The sequence below is a fragment of the Dendrobates tinctorius genome, unplaced genomic scaffold, assembly GCF_039654945.1.
Source record: "Dendrobates tinctorius isolate UK_male_01 unplaced genomic scaffold, ASM3965494v1 ptg000192l, whole genome shotgun sequence".
NCBI lineage: Eukaryota > Metazoa > Chordata > Amphibia > Anura > Dendrobatidae > Dendrobates > Dendrobates tinctorius.
Window position 1 is genome coordinate 12978067 of NW_027361859.1, and position 21460 is coordinate 12999526.

The following is a 21460-nucleotide window of genomic DNA, read 5'->3' on the forward strand; positions in this document are numbered from 1 at the left end:
TGGCGGAGCACTAACTGAACACCGGCGGGTTTACCGCTGACCCGGTGTGTACAGGAGCGAACTCTGTTGCTTCACAGAGCCGCTGCAACATAAATGCCGGAGCCTGTTAATGCTCACAGAGCTCGGCAGTATGAGCACTAGTGTATAGTCACAGGACTCTGCCCCTGAGACGCTGGGTTAGAGTCCCTCTAGACACACTAGTGCTCGACACCGCAACTGCAGTGCCAGGGAGAACAACTGAAGTATAAGCTCACAAGGTGCACGCTGCACCGCTCTGGCGGACGCCACTAATCTCCCGGATTAGGGCAAGGAAAGCGCACAGCTTGCGCACGGCGCCGCTACTGGTGATTGCAGCTACTTGTGGCTGTACAAAGGTGCCTTGATCTGGATGGCACAATATGGCGATAAGTAGTGTTATGAGTGGAAGCACTGTGGCACAAAGGCAATGCCAATGATAGGCGCTGACTCTACTACAGTTCCCTAACACATGCGTATCCAAGGGAGGGGATCATAATGAGTCAGTCACCTGTTTCATACATCCATCATCACTCACACATATACCAACAAGAGTCTATACTAGCGCATGGCCGAGTGGCCATGCGGCTCTTTTATAGTGGCGTCCTTCCGGGACCTTCCCATTAGTGGACCAATCCAAGCAAGAACTGTTATGATTGAGTCACCGTAGGAGGCAAAAACAGAAATGCTAGCTAAGTCCAGAAAACCAGAGAAGTTGGCAACTATCAGATTGCAGACCCCTGAACCTATCAACACAACTAGCAGTAGCCGTGGGGGGTTCCTACGATGACCTAGACCCCTCGATCACAGCCGGAGAGATACATAGGCCTAAAGAAGGAAAGGGGAAATCTAACTGCCCCAGAGCAGACCCCAAAGCAATAGGCAGCCCCCCACATATAATGACTGTGAAGCAAGATGAAAACACTTACACAGACAGAAAGACAGGCTGAGCAAAGACGGGGCCCAAAAACTACCTAGATAGGAACGGATAGGAAGGCTGCTGTCTGCAATCTGCCAAAACCCTATCAGAGACAAAAGCCAACAAGCTGATATAAAAATGGCCCTGAAGCAACTAAGCTTCAAAAACTAAATCAGCACTCAGGTACTTTCAGAAGACAGAGCTAACGGAACACTGCACACTCCAGCAGGGAGTGGCAGAATCCAAAAAGCAAGAAAAACAAAAACAAATCTTAAATGCAAAAAGGCAAAAGAGAAAACTTAGCTTTAGGAGAGCAGGAATCAGACTGGTGTCCAAGAGTCCACAGAGAAATCACCCGCAGGGCAGAAAGGGCGTAGGCTGCCTTAAATCCAGTCAGTGACTCCACTCAGCCAATCGACTTCATTAGTCCCAGGTGCCTGATAATCAGGCTCACTACCTTCCTTCACTAGAACAGGGAGTTCACCAGGCCTCAGTGACGGAGGGGAAAATGAACTCACAACAAAGAATGGTACCTGCGCATGTGACCTCCGACCTCCATTGAGAGGTCGTCAAACGGGCATGCTCAGTAGGGGAAAAGCAGGACTTAGTCCTAGGAGCGTCTGCTTGCTGCTGACTCACGCATGATACAATAGCAGAGCCAGGAGAAGCAACCAGACGCCTAGCATCAGGCTGGGCAAGGCGCTGGGACCGATGTCTCTGCTGAGCAGCCTCCTCTCCTGCTGGAGAGGAATGGGAGACGACAGAGGACATGGCTTGAGATTCCCCCTGTGCAGTGGGGGAAACTCGACGCCTAACAGCAACCATGGTGACCGGAAATGGTGTTGCCATACATATACTGCTCTTAGCGGGAATGCACCTCCCGCAGAGCAGTATATGTACGGCGCATGTCGGGAAGGGGTTAAGGACCTTCCACCTCTCTCTAGCTTTGTCAATGGTTCCGATGTGTACCATGACCGCTGTGTTTTCCCCAGCAATCTGTCTATCTGATCCTCAATATGCCGAACCCAAGCACCCGGCAGACAACACACTGTTCGGCATTCACGGTCTTGGCATCAGATGACCGTCTGTCCGGATAATTATAGATTCCCCTACCACCAACATCTCTTTGGCCTTTGCTGCATTCCCATTTCCCTCCTTCTTACAGCAGTCGTTTTCTTGGTTGCTAGGAGCAACGACCTGCTGCAGTGATCCCAATCTTGGGCTTGCATTCCTAATATCAGACAAACAGGCATATTGACTAGGTTGTGCCAGATCAGGACTGAGCTCCCTGGCACTTTTCCCCTACCCCTTCTTGTAACATTTACCCAGTTGCTTACCTCTCTGTCCTGATCTTTCCCACCTCCACCTGCCTCCATATCACTGGCCCAAGCCAGCGCAAGCTCAGTGAACAATGACCTCCTCTCTAGGTTTGCATTGCTCCTGAGTGTTGAAAGCTGCACATTAAGATCCAATACCTGGGCTTCCAAACATGTATCTCGCTGACATCGAGTGCAGACATATTCACATTCCAATGGCTGCTCATGTGAGGTTGTTAAGTCATGTGAGCCCTGCGACCAATCACCGCTGAAATTGATGTCACCACCTTTGAAAAAAATCATACAAAAACAGGAAGTCAGAGAGCAGCCGCAGACTTGGCTTCTTGTTGATTTTCAAACACATCCGAATGTGGGGACAGTGAAACCAGCGCTGATTGGGCGCAGAGTTCGTGTGATGTATAAAGCTCACAAGCCCTGGGAACGCGAGTGCAGATACCTCTGGAATAACGTCGGCACGGAAGGTGAGTCTAAATGTTTTTATTTTAACAAAATAAAACATGAGGAATGACAAGATGTTGTCCTAGCAATGTAAAACCCCTTTAAGAAAATACAATTTTCAGTTAAAAGATTTCAAGCATTCTGAACATGTCCCTTGTGTGACTTCTCTGATATTTTGTAAGAGTTAATTTCCATGTTAAACATTTCCAGCATTAAAAATTGAAAAAGGCTTCTCCCCTGTGTGTTCTCTGGTGCTTAGCAAAATCTGATTTCGGGTTAACCCTAGAATGCATACCTAGGGCCTCGCAGGCCTGCCCTGTTAATTGTTTTCTATTTTCTGCAAGATTACTTTAGTTAGAATTTTGAAACTCTAGGTATTCCTCAGGTATATAGTTGTTTGTCATTTCCAGTTGTTCATTTATTTTTATGTTACAGGCATCTCGGTATAACAACTCTTTTTTGTGAATACCCCATATTCACATACCTGGGGCCTTTTAGGCCCATACTAGGTTTACATGTGATCCTAAGTCTTTTTGTCTTCACTGTTGCTGGGGAAGACTTTGACTCAGTCTTTATGACTCTGCTGTTGCTATGATGAGTGTGAATTCTGCCTGACTACATGGTCATGTGATCTTGAGAAGGAGGCTCCCTCACAACGTCATGCGTCTCTGACATCATCATAGGTCCTGAACACTGTTCATTGTGTGCTACTTGCTGAAGAGACTTTGGAGGAAGGAGTCAACTTTCTTGTTTCTTGAAAAAGAAACTTTCTGAGTTCCAAAAATCCAAAAGCTTCTACTGCACCTAAAAGAAAGTGGTGACCTGCTGAAGGTGAGAGGAGGGGTCTGCACTTTACCCTTAGCACACACGCTAACAAAGAGTGTACAACCCTGATTGTAATCTTTTTTTTTTTTTTTCATTTTAGTTTACTGACTTCTAAGGTTACAATGGCACAGTCTACATCCAGGGGTTTGACTGACCAAGAAATCGAAGCAATCATTTTTGATAGTGATGAAGACAGTGAACTTTCTTTGTCTGATGAAGACTACATGCATTGTCCAGTGATTCTTCAGATGATGAAGAAGTAATGGATCCAGCAGAACGTACAAATAGAACATCCAAAACTACTGTTTTTTGGAACAGTACTGCTGAGGTTCTTGGACGAACCCCATCACATAATATTGCAAGAGTTGCTCAAGGAACTGTAGGAATTCCACAATTCTTGTCCAAAAGAGATATGTTCTGTAAATTTTTTTCAGATGATATTGTAGATTAGGTAGTTTTGTGTACTAACTTAGAAGGAAAACGTATCGCTTCAGGAAGAAAAAAAACATGGAAAAATATAACAAAAGAGGAACTGTATGCTTATATTGGCCTCACTCTTCTGACAGGGAGTACAAAATCATACGATGTTCCTATCAGAGAACTCTTTATGAACCCTTTTTCAGATCCACATTACAAAGCTACAATGTCAGTCAATAGATTTGAGGATATTCGGAGAAGCCTTCGTTTTGATGACAAGAGAACTCGTCCTGTCAGGTTGGAAACAGATAAATTAGCCCCCATTAGCTACATCTGGAATCTTTTTATCAAGAACTGTACTAAGCATTACCATTCTAGTGACAATGTGACAGTGGATGAGCAACTTCTTGCATTTAGGGGACGTTGCACTTTCCTTCAGTATATGCCCAGCAAACCTGCTAAATATGGTATTAAAATTTTCTGGATGTCTGATTCTACAAGCTATTATGGAATGAATGGTCTGATTTACTGTGGCAAAGATGTGACGCTCCAGTCCAGAAAGACCTATGTTCTGACGTAGTAAAAACACTTGCAAAACCAATTTTCTATTCTGGAAAAAATATAACAATGGACAACTACTTGACCAATCTTGAACTGGGCAATTTTTTGCTTCAGAAACAACTTACACTTGTTGGTACAATGAAGCAAAACCGCAGAGAAATTCCTCCAATCATGAAGCACAATCAACATCGACAACTTTATGATAGTGTATTTGGTTTCTGCAATCAAGTGACAATGGTGTCTTATAAAGCTAAGAAAGAAAAATCTGTGATATTACTGAGTACAATGCACCGTGATGGAAGTATAGACACCAATAACAGGAAACAGAAACCCGAAATCATCTTGCATTATAATAAAACCAAAGGAGGAGTGGACAAGATGGACGAAATGATTGGAGAGTATACGTGCAAGAGGCAGACAAAACGTTGGCCTGTAGTTCTTTTTTATAATATGCTAGATGTGTCAGCCCTCAATACCTATATTGTTTAATATTGTTTATAGTGAGACTCATCCAGAATTCCATGCCAACAGAAAGAACAAGAGACGTCTATACTTGACAGAACTTTGCTATGAACTTTTAATGCCTAACATGATGGAGAGAAGCAGAACAAAATGCTTACAAAGGCAAACAACAGAAGCTATGATCCGATGTGGTATACGTTTTCAGGAACATCCAGAGCCAAGAGATAAAAAAAGAAAGCGATGTTATATTTGTCCAGCAAAGAAGGACAGGAAATCCGAGCGTGTCTGTACTACTTGTGGACAAAATGTCTGCAAGGAGCATTCGTCCGAACAGATAACGTGTGAAAGTTGTTGCGGTCATTAGTAAAGTAGAAAAGGAACCTTTGAAAAGAGATATTCCTGCAGCATGTTTACTGCAACTTTTATATAAAAAACTTTTAGACAAAAAAACATTATTATAAAGAGTTATATCGAATGCGTATATTGGGCGTTTTAAGCCCGTTCAGTTAATCTTTTGGTTTTTTTTGCACATAGTAATGTTTTGAATTATTCACATCTTAGGCTGTGTTCCCACTGGCGCTGGGGTCTGCCAGGAGGTGATCCGTAATGGATCTGATCTCTTGGTAACTCCAGTTAAGGCTGCTGGAATGCCGGGATTCCGCCAGCCTTAGCTGGGGTCACCAGGAGGTCAGATCCATTACAGATCTCCTCCTGGCAGACACCAGCGCTAGTGGGAATGCATCCTTATTTTGCAATTTTCAAATAAACTTTGAAAATTATTTTTGTTTGAGTTATTCCATGTTATTTGCACATGGGCCTAAAAGGCCCCAGGTATGTGAAAGTGTACATTTTTATGGTCATGCGTTCTAGGGTTAAAACATTAATCATGTTCTTGAACAGGAAAATGGCTTATTCCCTATGTGAGTTCTCTGGTGTCTAACAAGATCTTATTTCTGGATAAAACACTTCCCACACTTGGAACAAGAAAATCGGCAGTGTAAATTTTTTGATGTTTAAGCAAAGACTTTTCAAGGGGAAACCTGTTTCCATATTCTGAATGTGAAAATGGCTTCTTTGCTTTAGAAGCAGCAAATCAAACAATAAGAGGAATTCAGAGAGCAGCCGCAGCCCAGGCTTCCTGTCAATTTTCAATACATTCGAAGGTGGGGACAGTGAAGCTGGGGCTGATTGGGCAAATGGCTCGTGTGATGTAGCAACCTCTTATGAGCACAGGGAACGAGGGTGCGGACACCGCTGGAACAGCAATGGCGCAGAAGGGGAGTATGCATGTTTTAATTTTTAACAAGGCTAAACATCAGGAATGACAATAGGGCTTTCCTAATAGAGGACAACTCCTTAATGAAAATAGAATTTTCGGATAAAACATTTCCAACATTCCGAACATGAAAAAGGGTTCTCCCCTGTGAGACATCTCTGATGTTTGTTAAGAGATGATTTCCATGTTAAACATTTCCCACATTAAGAACATGAAAAAGGTTTCTCCCCTGAGTGAATTCTTTGGTGACTAAGAAAAGATGATTTCTTCACAAAACATTTTTCACATTCTGAATATTCAAATGGTTTGTCCCCTGTATGAGTTTTTTGATGTCTGATAAAACTTGATTTCACTGTAAAACTTTTTCCACAACTTTTTCTGAACAGGAAAAAGGCTTCTCCTCTGTATGAGTTCTCTGGTGGCTATCAAAAAGTGATTTCCAGTTAAAACATTTCTCACATTCTGAACATGAAAAAGACGTCTCCCCTGTGTGGGTTCCTTCGTGGTTAACAACATCTGATTCCTGTTTAAAACATTTTATCCATTCTGAACAGGAAAAAGGCTTCTCCCCCGTGTGAGTTCTCTGGTGCTTAACAAGATGTGATTTCTGGTTAAAACATTTCCCACATTCTGAACATGAAAAAGGCTTTTCCCCTGTGTGGGTTCTTTGATGTGTAACAAAATTCCATTTCTGGTTAAAACATTTCCCACATTCTGAACATGAAAATGGCTTTTCCCCTGTGTGAGTTGTCTGGTGCTGAATAAAATTTGATTTCTGTGTAAAATATTTCCCACATTCTGAACAGGAAAAAGGCTTCTCCCCTGTGTGAGTTCTCTGGTGCTTAACAAGATGTGATTTCTGGTTAAAACATTTCCCACATTCTGAACAGGAAAAAGGCTTCTCCCCTGTGTGAGTTCTTTGGTGTTCATCCAGATTCGATTTCCGGTTAAAACATTTCCCACATTCTGAACAGGCAAATAGCTTCTCACCTGTGTGAGTTCTCTGGTGCTTAACAAGATTAGATTTCAGATTAAAACATTTCCCACACTTGGAACAAGAAAATATGTTCTGTGCGGTGTGAATATTTTGTTGTTTAAGAAAAGACTTTTCGAGGGGAAAACGATTTCCATATTCTGAACATGAAAATGACTTCTTTGTATTAGGAGCAGTTTGTTTTTTAACGCTGATTTTGTGACTGTGATTTTCCTTAGTAGTCAGTAATGAATCAGAAGATGAGACCTGTTTCATAGGATCGGATGACAGATCTTTGCTGTGAAAGAATGATGGTATATTTGGAGTAATGGCAATTGTATCCCATGGGATCTCAAGATCATCTGCTTTTACAATTGAATATGCCAGCTGTTCCTCTGATCTCCTGGTACAGTCATCTGCCAAAAATAAAAACAATTATTATGTTTGAATAAAATATCCTTGAATTTTATATGTTTGAACATTTCTACTTAAACTGTCTATAGAAGTGGCAAGATATGTAAAAATATTGAATTATTCACCAAGACAATGACAGTTCACAGTCTTATAGAAAACCTCATAAAATGAACCAGTGAGCATGGTGTTCAACTGTTTGGTCATTCTACCTCCCAAATGCGGAATAAAAAGCCGCCAAACAATGTTATGTAGGCAAAAATTATACCAATAAAAACTTCTACTCATCCCGCAAAAAACATGTCCCCACTCAGCTGCATCATCTGTCAATGGAAAAACAGAGGTTTCCACATTATTAGTGGCTCAAAACTTTTGAAAAGCAACATGGATTCTATAAACCCATCCAGTAATATGTGCTCTCCCAAAGTCAAATCTCTATTGCTTCTGAGCCTTGCAGTGTGCCCATTTCACATTTAGCATCCATGTATTTGGCATTACTATAGGAAGAAGAACCCACTTAATTTACAGTTGGTCTCCTGGAGCGCAATTTGGACACTATGTGTTGGGTAATAACATGACATATTTGCAATTTTCACTCTCCAACATGCGTGCTAATTTCAGGAAAGTGCCTGTGGAGTCAAAATAGTAACTACTTCTAAAGATTTATATCCCTCAGTGAATCATTTTCAAAATGCAGTCACTTTATGAAGATTTCTACTGCTTTGGTATGCTGCCATTTTGTCATGTTAGGGCTTATGTGACAACTCTGGTCTAATACGTCCAAGAGTGGACCCTCTGGGTCGTGGATCAGGAGCCCCTGGGCCGAGCGCACCTGGTGAAGACCGACCCCTGTACAGGGATCGTTAGGGGCAGGACCGCAGGGGGCAGAACCGCGACAGCCGGTGCCAGGAGGGACGGCTCGATGGACAGGCAGGCAGAACAAGGATGGCAGGATGGGATAGCGGAAAATACTGGCCAGGAGTCCACAGGAGGAGGATCGGAGAGGGGGAACAGGGCAGAGACAGACAGACGGAAGTGGAGCAGGCCACAGAGCACACAGGGGAAGACAGCAAAAGGATAGGCAGGATTCACTAGAGTAGGTATGGGCCGATGGGTGCAGGAAGTCACACACAATCACCAGGCGCCCTCAGAATAGAGCGGACGCCTGATATATCCAGAACCCGGAAGTACGTCCTACAGACCCGCCCCTCAGCGACGCCCCCTACTAGCAGAAGAGAGCGGGGGAACGCGCGTGCGCGGCCTAAGGCCGGCGCGGTTACCCGCAGCAGAGCGGAGACCAGAGCGGAAGTGCGCGTGGACAGGAGGGCGCAGGTGAGGGGACGCTGCGGCGGGCACCGCCGCAGAAGGGGCATCGGCGGGCACGGCCGCCGATGTCACAGTACCCCCCCCCATATGTCCTCCCCTTCTGAGGTTGGTCAGAAATCTTTTCATGATAAGGGGGGCATCGACATTCTCTCGGGGCTCCCAGGACCTCTCCTCTGGACCAAAACCCTTCCAGTCGATAAGAAAAAGAGTTTTACCCTTGACCCTTTTCATGGCCAAAATGTCCTTTACTTCAAAGACATCGTCCGAACAAATTGGCGAAGGAGGGGACATGTAGGTTGGTTGGAACCGATTCAAAACTACAGGTTTAAGGAGCGAGACATGGAAGGCGTTAGGGACCCGGAGCGATGCCGGCAACCTCAATTTGTAGGCTACTTCGTTAATGCGCCCAAGTATTTCAAAAGGCCCGATGTATCGAGGACTTAACTTGTAAGCAGGGACTTTTAGGCGGATATGTTTGGTAGAAAGCCAGACTTTGTCCCCGGGATGGTATGGGGGTAGATCCCTTCGTCTCTTGTCTGCGTGTTTCTTAATTCGGATGCTGGCTACCTCGAGCGCCTCCCTGGTCTCCCTCCAAATTTGCGAAAATTCCTTGGCGAGAGTATCTGCTGCAGGAACTCCAGACGATGCGGAAAAGGGCAACGGAACCCCAGGATTTAGCCCAGTTACCACAAAGAACGGCGTCTTGGACGTTGATTCGCTGGGATGATTATTATGAGCGAATTCTGCCCAAGGTAGGAGTGAGACCCAATTATCCTGATGGGCGTTAGAAAAGTGGCGTAAGTAGGTAGTCAAAATTTGGTTAATCCGTTCCACTTGGCCATTGGTTTGCGGGTGATACGCTGAGGAGAAGTCGAGAGACGTGCCCAGGAGCCGACAGAGAGCCCTCCAGAATCGGGAGGTAAACTGGACCCCTCGATCGGTCACGATTCGTAGAGGAAGACCATGCAGCCTGAAAACCTGGTGGATAAAGATCTCGGCCAACTTCGGAGCAGATGGCAGTCCGGACAAGGGAATGAAGTGGGCCATCTTGGAGAAGCGGTCTGCGACGACTAAGATGGTAGTACATCCAGCAGAGCGAGGCAGATCAGTCACGAAATCCATGGCGATTTGCTGCCAAGGGGCCTCTGGCACAGGCAATGGATGAAGGAGACCGGAGGGCAGAGTCCTTGGAACCTTGTTCTGAGCACAGGTCCTGCAGGAGGCTACAAAGTCCTTTGCGTCCTGGTGGAGAGAGGGCCACCAGTAATACCGGGAGAGAAGCAAAAGGGTCTTCTTAATCCCAACGTGCCCAGCAACCTTGGAGGAATGCCCCCAGCGCAGCACTTCCAGACGTTTGTTCGAAGGAACGAAGGTCCTGCCAGGCGGAAGAGTAGAGAATCTCACAGGGGCCACGGAGATAACTTTAGCCGGCTCGATAATATATGATGGATCCTCCTCCTTTTCAGGTGGCTGCAAGGACCTGGAAAGCGCATCAGCTTTGATGTTCTTACTGCCGGGCCGGAAGTGGAGCTTAAACTCAAAACGGGAAAAATACAGGGCCCACCTGGCTTGTCTGGAGTTGAGTCTCTGGGCAGATTGCAGGTAGGCCAAGTTCTTGTGGTCCGTGAAGGTAGTAAAGGGATGCACTGCCCCTTCGAGCAGATATCGCCATTCGTCCAGCGCCATCTTAATGGCCAACAATTCCCGGTCCCCAATGGAGTAGTTGCACTCCGCAGGAGAAAAGGATTTGGAGAAGAACCCGCAGGGGACTAGACGTCCGGATGGAGCCTGTTGGGAAAGGACCGCCCCAGCTCCAGTGGAGGAGGCATCAACTTCCAGGATGAAGGGCCTACTGGCCACTGGGCGGTGTAGGATCGGAGCAGAGGCAAAAGAGCGTTTCAGGGCAAGGAAGGCGTCCTCGGCTTCGGAAGACCAGTCGTTAGACTTCGTCCCCTTCCGGGTCAGGACCGTGATGGGCTTGGTGACTGTAGAAAAGTGGGGTACAAACTGTTGGTAATAGTTAGCGAAGCCGAGGAAACGCTGGATGGCCTTTATGCCAACTGGACGAGGCCACTGGAGTACCGCGGACAGCTTCTCCGGATCCATCTTTAGGCCGGAATCCGTGATGATATATCCCAAGAAAGGTAACGCTGTTTGCTCGAAGAGGCACTTCTCAATCTTGGCGTAAAGACGATTTTCTCGAAGGCGCTGCAGGACCATGCGTACACTTCTCCGATGGGAGGAGAGATCGGCCGAGAAAACGAGGATATCATCCAAATACACCACCACGCAGGAATAGAGTAGGTCCCGGAATACCTCATTTACGAATTCCTGAAACACCGCCGGAGCATTGCAGAGACCGAACGGCATGACCAAGTATTCATAATGGCCGTCCCGAGTATTGAAGGCAGTCTTCCACTCGTCCCCCGCTCGGATTCGGATTAAGTTGTAAGCTCCCCGCAGATCCAACTTCGTGAAGATTCTGGCCCCCCTCAGCCGGTCGAAGAGTTCTGGAATCAGCGGGAGCGGGTACCGGTTTTTAACAGTGATGTTGTTCAGGCCCCGGTAATCAATACAGGGTCGCAGGGACCCATCTTTCTTCCGAACGAAGAAGAAACCTGCGCCCGCAGGGGACGAGGATTTCCGGATGAACCCCTTGGCCAGATTCTCCTGTATGTATTCCGTCATAGCCGTGGTCTCTGCTGGGGATAGAGGATAAGTTCTCCCTCTGGGAGGGGTGGCTCCGGGGACCAGGTCGATAGGGCAGTCATAGGAGCGATGAGGTGGTAAGGAGTCCGCCTCCTTTTTGCTGAACACATCAGCATACGTGTGATAGGGTGCGGGAAGACCCGGAAGGTCGGCAGGCTTCGAGCATGGACGGGGACGAGTGAGAGCCCGTAGGCAGTGCTCCTGGCAGGAGTGCCCCCAACGGAGAACTTCCCCAGAGCGCCAGTCAATCACCGGCTCGTGCCGTCTGAGCCAGGGTAGCCCTAGAAGAATAGCATGGGCTAGTTGTGGCAGGACATAAAAGGCTATCCTCTCGAGGTGGAGTGCTCCGATTTGAAGGTCTACTTCGACGGTAACCGTGGTGATGAGTCCGGGTAAAGGTTTACCATCAACGGAGGAAATAGCACGAGGGTTCCTCAATACATTCACCGGCATCCGGAGTTTATCAACCTCCTCCTGGCGGATGAAATTACCAGCAGCACCCGAGTCCACATACGCCTCCACAGATCCACGCTCCCGACCTGCAATTATCAAAGCTGAAAGGGTAAGGGGGAGAGAGGAATTTTGATCACCTAGGGGGTCCTCTCTTACCTGACCTAGGTGGAGGCATTTCCCGACCTCTCTGGCTTCTCCGGACAAGAACGCACAAAATGGTTGGCACCTCCGCAGTACAGGCAGAGTCCCTTGGTCATCCTCTCCCTGCGCCGCTGCTCGGACAGTCTGACACGATCAATCTGCATTGGCTCAGGAGCGGTACTAACAGGAGATGCAGGGAAACGAGGGACAGGAGCCTGGTACAGCCTAAAGGACCTTCTCTCTCCGACCGCCTCTCGAGCGCGCTCCTGAAAGCGTAGATCAATACGAGTGGCCAGCGAAATAAGGTCCTCCAGAGTGGTGGGGGTGTCTCGCCCGGCAAGCTCATCCTTGATCTCACTGGAGAGGCCTCTCCAAAAGGCTCCCACAAGAGCCTCATTGTTCCACCCCAACTCTGAAGAGAGGGTCCGAAAGCGGATGGCGTATTGCCCCACTGTGAGGGAACCCTGGCGGAGGTTAAAAAGGGCCTCCGTGGTGGATGCTAAGCGACCCGGTTCATCGAATACCTTGCGAAAGGTTTCCAAGAAGGTCTGAATGCTCGACACTACGGGGTCATCCCTCTCCCACAAGGGATTCACCCAGGACAGGGCCTCACCCTCGAGATGGGACACAATGAACGCCACCTTGGCGCGGTCAGTAGGATACTGAAGGGGGGCTAGCTCAAAATGTAGCCTGCATTGATTCAGAAAACCACGGCATAACTTAGGGTCTCCGCTGTACCTGGGGGGTTTACCCAGACGGGGAGACGGGGCAGAGACTACGTCTCGGGGGGAAGTTGCTGCGGCTGCAGAGGATTGCAGAGCAAGCAATCGATCATCCACGGATGCCATGTAACTTAAGATGTGGGATTGAGCGTCGCGCTGCTGCGCGAGCTCCTGCTGGAGGCTGACCAGGAGGGGGGCGTGCCCGGGGTCTGAGGTCTGCAGGGCGGATAGCCGGGTGTCCATAGACTTCATAAAGGACATTATCCGGGTCTGATTTTCTCGAAGGAAAAGTAATTCCTTTTGTGTGGCGGCCGCGGCACCGGCGGGATCCATGGCCTGGTGATACTGTGACAACTCTGGTCTAATACGTCCAAGAGTGGACCCTCTGGGTCGTGGATCAGGAGCCCCTGGGCCGAGCGCACCTGGTGAAGACCGACCCCTGTACAGGGATCGTTAGGGGCAGGACCGCAGGGGGCAGAACCGCGACAGCCGGTGCCAGGAGGGACGGCTCGATGGACAGGCAGGCAGGATGGGATAGCGGAAAATACTGGCCAGGAGTCCACAGGAGGAGGATCGGAGAGGGGGAACAGGGCAGAGACAGACAGACGGAAGTGGAGCAGGCCACAGAGCACACAGGGGAAGACAGCAAAAGGATAGGCAGGATTCACTAGAGTAGGTATGGGCCGATGGGTGCAGGAAGTCACACACAATCACCAGGCGCCCTCAGAATAGAGCGGACGCCTGATATATCCAGAACCCGGAAGTACGTCCTACAGACCCGCCCCTCAGCGACGCCCCCTACTAGCAGAAGAGAGCGGGGGAACGCGCGTGCGCGGCCTAAGGCCGGCGCGGTTACCCGCAGCAGAGCGGAGACCAGAGCGGAAGTGCGCGTGGACAGGAGAGCGCAGGTGAGGGGACGCTGCGGCGGGCACCGCCGCAGAAGGGGCATCGGCGGGCACGGCCGCCGATGTCACAGCTTATCTCTGGGATCTGCTCCTGTGACATCTACTTCTGTCACCAGGAGACACCTTATTCATTCTGCACGCAACACTGGTAATGGAGGAGACGTTGGTACCAGAAGCTCTGGGTGGCACAGGCTCTGTCCAGCCACTACCATAGTACCATCCAGTCTGGCATTATGGGTGTGTGTGTTGTCCATATTAAGTAATCTTCTCTCTGCTTCAGCCTATTTGAAAGCACCACACCCTACTAAAGCTGGAAGCATATTGCCGGAAGCTGCCAGATACAGCCTTGTTCTCCACTGGTTCAGCCCTTTGTGCTCAGATCCTGGCTTGTGTATTTGTTTTCGCTTACTGACTACTTTTGCATCTTCTGATGTTGTATTTTCTCTGCTCTCCTTGTCCTGACCCGGCTATCTGACAGTTTTTTTTGCCATCTCGCACCACAGAACAGCAAGTAACACTGCGGCACAAGCCTAGAGGTCTCTGTGTAAGTCCAGATCCATGGAAAGGGGTTAAAGGATGACGAGCAAGACAATCCCTGGGATCTGGAAAATTAAATAGGTAGTGCCAAGCCTGTTTGTGGTCACCTGGCAGCTCAAAAGAAGGCCTCCATGAACACTGCCACCATTGCATTGTGCCTGCAAACTATTCAAGCAAGATCTGCATTCAAATAGGTAAATGGCTCTCCTTCCCTTCTTAATCCTGCCATGGTACCAGACAGGTCCATCTGTTTCCTATTATCTGGGATAATTAATGTATGTGGCTTGGTGGCTCTTGGCCCTTACGCTAGTTGAGATTGTCAATATTTTCTGTCAGATGAGTTTCAAGAAGAAATATTGGACATATAAATTTGTAGATTGTGAGCCCTCGAGGGCATGGTGCGCTCTCCTCCTGTACTAGTCAGTGACTTCTACAGTTTAAGATTACTGTACTCTTATTATATGCACCCCTTTTCACATGTAAAGCGCTGTGGAATAAATTACACTAATAAATAATTCTAATTTAAAGAAAACATTTTATAATATTGCAGAGCTGAAATGTCTTAAATATAGACTCAGAACCTGCTCCAGTCTCCATAGATGTTCGTCGAAGGTGGGGGCAAAGATAATGATGTCATCCAGATAGATCAGGGTAGCTTCAAAGTTCAGGTCCCCTAAACATCTTTCCATGAGACATTGAAACGTTCCTGGGGCATTGGCCAGACCGAATGGCATGCGATTGAACTCATACAATCCCATCGGAAGAATGAAAACCGTCTTGGCTCGGTCTTGCTCGGACATTGGTACCTGCCAATAACCACTGGCCAAGTCAAGTGTAGAAAAGTATCTGGCATTTCTTAACGCAGACAGGGACTCCTCTATTCTCGGCAATGGATACGAATCCTGCACTGTACACGCGTTTAGCCAACGATAGTCCACACAGAAGCGTAAAGTCCCGTCCTTCTTCCGTACCAGGACAATGGGGGCGGCCCACGGACTCTGGCTCACACATATTACACCCTTCTTCAACATTTGTGACAGCATCCCCTTCACCTTCTGGTACATTTGTGGGGGTATCTGATGGTATCTTTCCCTGATAGGCGCCGCATCCCTGATGGGTATCCTGTGTGTTATTGCAGTGGTGTGCCCAAAATCGTCTTCATGTTTTGCAAACACATCCTGGTACTTTCCTAGCAGAGACTCCACCCGGGGAACCTGTTGGTCAGTTTCAAGAGTTCTGCCCGCATGTGTTCCAGTATCCATCGCCCCTTCTTCAGCAATGGGGGTTCGGGGTCATTTCAGCATCTACAGTCACCAACCATGGATCTTCCGGCTTCACAGTCAGCTGTACTGCTTCAAATGGAACTAATTCATCAGGCATGCCTAGGATGTGGGCCACTTCACGCCATCCTCTCCCAAATTTACACAGCGCACAAGGACAGTCCCATTCTGCACCGTAGCCAGTGTCCGTGCGACTAATATTCCCGATGGTAGCTGGTCAGCATTGCTGGGTTCAACTTGTACTTCAACCCCCACCAGAGGGATACCAGCCCGGACAGGCAAGGGAAGCACAGTCTGTTCAGGGGGCAACACTCGGTTGACAGAAGCGGGCACGATTATTTTGCCAAGTAACTTCCCATCACTGTAGGTTTCCTGGGCCTGAGCTGTCCTTATCAGTTGCTGGAAGACCCTCCTTTGAGGGGTATGGATGCTCCATTGCTGCAGGAACTGGTTTGGGGACTCGCTGATGAGAAGGCTCCTGAGATCTTTAAGCACATTCATGCCCAAGGTTACGGTATGGTCTTTGGCCACTTCTCCATCCACCAGCACTACTCCTTTTCTCCCTACATCCTTACCGCAGACCACTATGGGCATCCATACCACCCCTGTGACCGGGATGGGTAAGTGGTTAGCCGCTGTGAGCTTAATCACCAGGCCCCATTCTGGCAGCAGCACCTCCGTGAAGTGTCGGTGGAAATATCCTTCAGGCATGGTCGTTACCTGAGAGCCAGTGTCTACTAGGTAACGTACTACTCGTCCATTCATCTCGGCCCAGACCAAGGGACACGTGGAAACGAGGCTGGTGGGATTTCGATACTCACATTTTCAGGCTCTGGGCAGCGTCCCCCGTGCTCGGAGCCATCTAGTTTAATGGATGACGCTGGGAAGGTCGGCTCCGCCGAGTGCACCACCGAGCAATATGACCGGGTTCTCCGCAGTTGTAACATGTGGGTGGTCCTCTTTGCCGAGTGACACTAGTCTCACGGTGGGGGGCGGTCTCTCTGTCTCGCACAGGTGGACTGGACTCTACAAGCAGGGCTTCTCTTGGATTCAGCCATTTCTTCATGAATCTGCTTAATTTCCTTCAAGTCTTCCACCCATTGGGGGTCAGTGGACATGGTGGCAGCTACCTCCCCGCTCCATACCTTCCCCACCGGCACTATCACTCCCTGCTCCTACTCGTGCGTGCCTCACTCACAACCACGGAGAAAGTCATGCCTGGCTTTACCCGCATGCGCTCTCGCAGGGCCTGCTTCATTATCATGCCACTCAAACCTGTCACCAGCTGGTCTCTGAGCACAACATCAATCGGCCCTACGCCTATGCCACCCTTCCGAACAATGGCAGTATGGAGTTCCTGCAGGGCATTCATAAACTGCGTCATGGTCTCCTCCTCTCTTTGAACCCTGTGAAACAGTCGTATGTGCAGCTCCCCTGTGGGGTCCCCATGCGTCTCCTCAAGTATATGTAGAACTTTATCCAGGGTATCTCTCGTCTGGGGGGGTCTAAGCATAACAGAGTCCCATGCCTCCCCCTCTAGGGCCATCACTGCTATCTCTACCTCCAGGGCCGGTGTCATGGGGTGCATCCACATCATCCCTCGAATGTGCTCCGTCCAACTCCACAACATAAAATTGTTCCCAGAGAATTTTGGCAAATTATTTAACATGGCTCCCAGGGAGATGCTAGACCTGGGGCCTCCCCCAACTGCTTGGTCTGCGCCGATGTGTGACATCCTGACGACTACATCACTTGTAATAAACTGCAGGTACTGAGGATGTCGCCACGTATCTGAGACAGACCAAGAGTTAAAGGATTATTTACAGGGATTTTTCTCTCCATGCAGGGAGGAGCAGTAGGGGGTTAAATGTGACAGTGTAAAACAGTAAAGCAGCACAATGAAACTGGAGCATGCAATAAAACAATTATGCAGCGTTGAAACGGTTAAACTCAGATAATTATAACTTATCAGTCCGGGGAAAGCTTGATTGAAGAGTCTACTTCTCCCACGTTGGCACCAACAGCGGCGCCTGCAGTTTCTAAAGTCTCTACTCTGAATGAAGTTGGGACCTCTAGGGGTTAAAGCAAGGAGCAGGGAGACGATGCGAACCTGAGTCTCCCCTGCTCTGAGTCTCTGTATGATACCCCGTCTGTCTCTCCACAGGAACAATGCTGCGCACACTATGAAATCTCTTTACCACACTCAGGGGCTCCGGCTTGTCATTGCGGTCCTCGGGACTGCGTGCTTGTGTCAGTCTCTGCACTGTCAGGGGGAAGTCTCCTCTAGTCACGGAGGCTACCGAGTCCACGTAGTCACATACGGCACTCTCAACGCCTTGTCCTTCAGTCTCAGTCCTTTGACGGGGAGTTCTCTCTCTCTGTGTGCGCAGTGCTGCAGCCTGCTCTTTGTCCCGCGCGCTCTGCTCTGTCTCTCGCGTGCTCTGCTTTCACGCCCTCACCCTGCACAGCTTCCTGTCCAACACCCCTTTCCTTTGGTCACTGCCCCCCACTGTCACATGGTTCAGTTTCCCCCGGCAACCCTGCTGTCTGGCTAGGTGGTTCCGGACACAGAGCAGGAGAGGTAACCCCTTTTAGGTTCTTTTTCCTCTTCACCCCCTTACAGTATCATATTGATTGAACCTGTAAAAATACATTAAAAAAATTAAACAACATGTTCCACCTCCAACAACAATGTATGTTTGAGGGGAGAGCTCCAACTGGAGCTGAGCTCATTTATGGTGGTCCATTGGAGCTAATATGAGTCCTGACCAGAAGAGTAGAGAAAGTATTAGTGACCCCATTTCAGGAGAGATTGTGCAGTAATCCGAATCCTTTAGAACTGAAAACATTATGTCATTTCTGACGTGGAGTGAATATATGAAATCAGAGCTCGAGCCATGCCAACACATCTCCTGCAGGTGTGACTAAATGTATATTACAGCCAACAGCCATGCACAATACTGCACCCACACACACAAATGATACACCATTTGAGAGGTAAACTTGCCCCCTTCAGTAAGAAAACAGCCAAACAAACCAAATATCCACGATTTGATCACAAAATACAGTTTAAACTTAATTTTCATAAACCTGCAGTAAGGAAAAATGACCTGCAGGTGGCACCACAGTACCCCAAAGCACCTACCAACACATTTGTATACATGCACTGCACACACATGATACACACATGTATATTACAGCCAACAGCCTCGCACACAAATGATACACCACTTGAAAGGTAAACTTGCCCCCTTCAGCAAGAAAACAGCCAAACAAACCACACATCCACGATTTTATCACTAAATACAGTTTAAACATTGATTTTCATAAACCTGCAGAAAGACACAATGACCTGCAGGTGGCACCTCAACCGGAAAACATTTTTTGGCCTCTACAAAACAATTTATTGTATTACCAGTCTACACATATAAATACCTGTCTGTGTTCATCAGCTCATGAAATACATTTACATTTGACCAGCTTGCTTTTTCTGAAATTGCCTGCGCCCCCGACGACCAAAGTGTGAAAATTTCGCACAGGCCAAGCTAGTAAATGTATATTACAACCAGCAGCCACGCACAACTTAGAGATCTATCATGGCACAGGTGAAATGTTTTATATGTAGTTTATCACAATCCTGTATGAAGTTAGTTGGTTTTAAAAGAAACTGAAAAGTCAGGATAAAGGGAAACTCTGTTGTTATTGTACAGAAATTCACACTTGGCCTCACTGCTCATTTAATGTTGTCAATCATGAAAGTGAAGTTTGACCACAAAGCCTGGACCTAGTCTTGTAGGGACCATATGAGGACATTCAGCAGCACAGAAGGGAGAGAAGGGAGATTCATCCAATAAGATATCAGGGCTCTAGGAAGCCAACAGCATCATTACCCTCCACTTTCTCTTAAAGGACCATCATATTTTTTTTCAAATGATTTTCTAACTTGTCAGCACATTCTATGTACACTGTCATTTGGCTTTGTAGTTTACAGATCTGGGTAGGTAAGGGTCAGCGTCTTCTACTCCCAGGGGCTAGGTGGATCTTCCATTTTGTAAATTTTACAGAAAAAAAGCTATCAATGCACAAACAATTTTGAACAATTTTTGGTGGAGAATGTTGTGGTCTAGAGGCAAAATGATAATCACATGATTGTGATATGCGCAGACTACACCTCCAATAAAGTAACCATAGTAAGTGAGAATAATCTGTGACTTCTCTGTTCTTAGTGTTTACTACTCACCTAGGTAGTCATATGTAGGAATCTCCTCTTTACACCGCTCATTGCCCCTCACATATGGCACTGTAGTATTAATATGGGTCAGATCTTCACCCTGAAAGAAATATTGTAAAAGTCACAGACAGATGGAGAAGTCACATCTATGATCAGATCTAATCCTGCCATCTCCACCGTTCTCATTACACAAGTATAAAACATATAATACTGGTGGATAAAACAAGACTGAGCACAAGACCTTCACAGCCGTCTACACATCATAGGGGAGATCTCCTGACACCTTCTCTCCAACTACCTGATGATACTGAGGAACATTGGGATCTTCTTGTTTACAGTCCTGTGGAAGAAGAGGACGGGGACATCTCTCTGGTGTTGTCCTCTTACTGGATAGATCTGGAGGAAACACATACAGGGACTGAATTCATTCTTTACATACAGATATTAGGCTGTTTGTATTTAGTCCTGTCTATTACCTGGTGATGTGAGGGGCTGGGGAAACTCCATCATGACGTCCTTGTACAGATCTTTGTGTCCTTCTAAATACTCCCACTCCTCCATGGAGAAATAGACGGCGACATCCTGACACCTTATAGGAACCTGACACATACAATGATACCGTCATCCCCCCGATCCCTTCATAGCATTACTGTATAATATCCCAGCATTCCCTGCAGTGTCACCTCTCCAGTTAGCAGCTCAATCATCTTGTAGGTGAGTTCTAGGATCTTCTGGTCATTGATGTCCTCATGCATCAGGGGGTGAGGTGTAGGCCCCGTGATTTGGCTCAGGGGTCTTCCCCATCCCTCAGACACAGGGTCCTGACAGCGCTCACTAGTGGTCTTCTTCACTACTGTGTATTCCTGGATATTGAGAGACACATTAATAAATCTTACTACAGAGATTTCCAGAGTCCTCACCTCTCCAGTTCTGTCCTTCTGTTAGTTCCATTGATGAGAATGATGTAATGTGATGTCATCAGAATCTCTCACCTCTCCAGTAAGCCGGAAGAGGATCTCTAGGGTGAGGTGTAATATCTTTTCCACCATCTTGTCTCTGTCCATATCCATCTTTGATGGGTAAATCAGGAAAATTCTCTTCTATAGAAGATCTTCACTGAGAGGATCCGATATTGTAGAGACCTGAATGAGAAGATGAGCCGAGGGAACATCATAAAAATCCTGTGTAATAATACAATTACTGGAGATAATAAAGGAAACATATGTGGAGATTTATTATTTTACAGTATTTAGTTTCCGTCTTTACATCTACTAATAAAACCTATATATTTAGGCCACAGACAACAAGCAGTTTCTCCCCCGGAGTCGGCAGCTGAATACGTTCCTCATAGACTCATCTTCCATAATGCTAATTCTCGTCTCATTTCCCAACACTGAAATCGGCATTAACAATACTGCAGGAGATATTCATTACACGTGACAGGAGAAATAACTACTTCATGATGAGGACGACATCTTCATCTTCTCCTACGGCTCTAGAAACATATTTGGCCAGAGTCCGT

At 47.4% G+C, this 21460-nt stretch overlaps 1 protein-coding gene across 1 annotated transcript in view; it reads right to left on the reverse strand.

Moving 5' to 3' along the window:
* Positions 1 to 5644: 5644 nt before the first annotated feature.
* LOC141055902 (uncharacterized) overlaps positions 5645 to 21460 on the reverse strand; it is a 38643-nt gene continuing 22827 nt past the window's right edge. The window contains exons 2-7 of the mRNA XM_073552618.1: positions 20931 to 21080; positions 20622 to 20801; positions 20415 to 20538; positions 20237 to 20334; positions 19948 to 20038; positions 5645 to 7639 (exon numbers count right to left, since the gene is read on the reverse strand). Of these exons, the coding sequence (XP_073408719.1) occupies positions 6600 to 7639; positions 19948 to 20038; positions 20237 to 20334; positions 20415 to 20538; positions 20622 to 20801; positions 20931 to 21008 (1611 nt within the window). The 5' untranslated portion in view covers positions 21009 to 21080 and the 3' untranslated portion in view covers positions 5645 to 6599. The remainder of the gene's footprint in view (positions 7640 to 19947; positions 20039 to 20236; positions 20335 to 20414; positions 20539 to 20621; positions 20802 to 20930; positions 21081 to 21460) is intronic.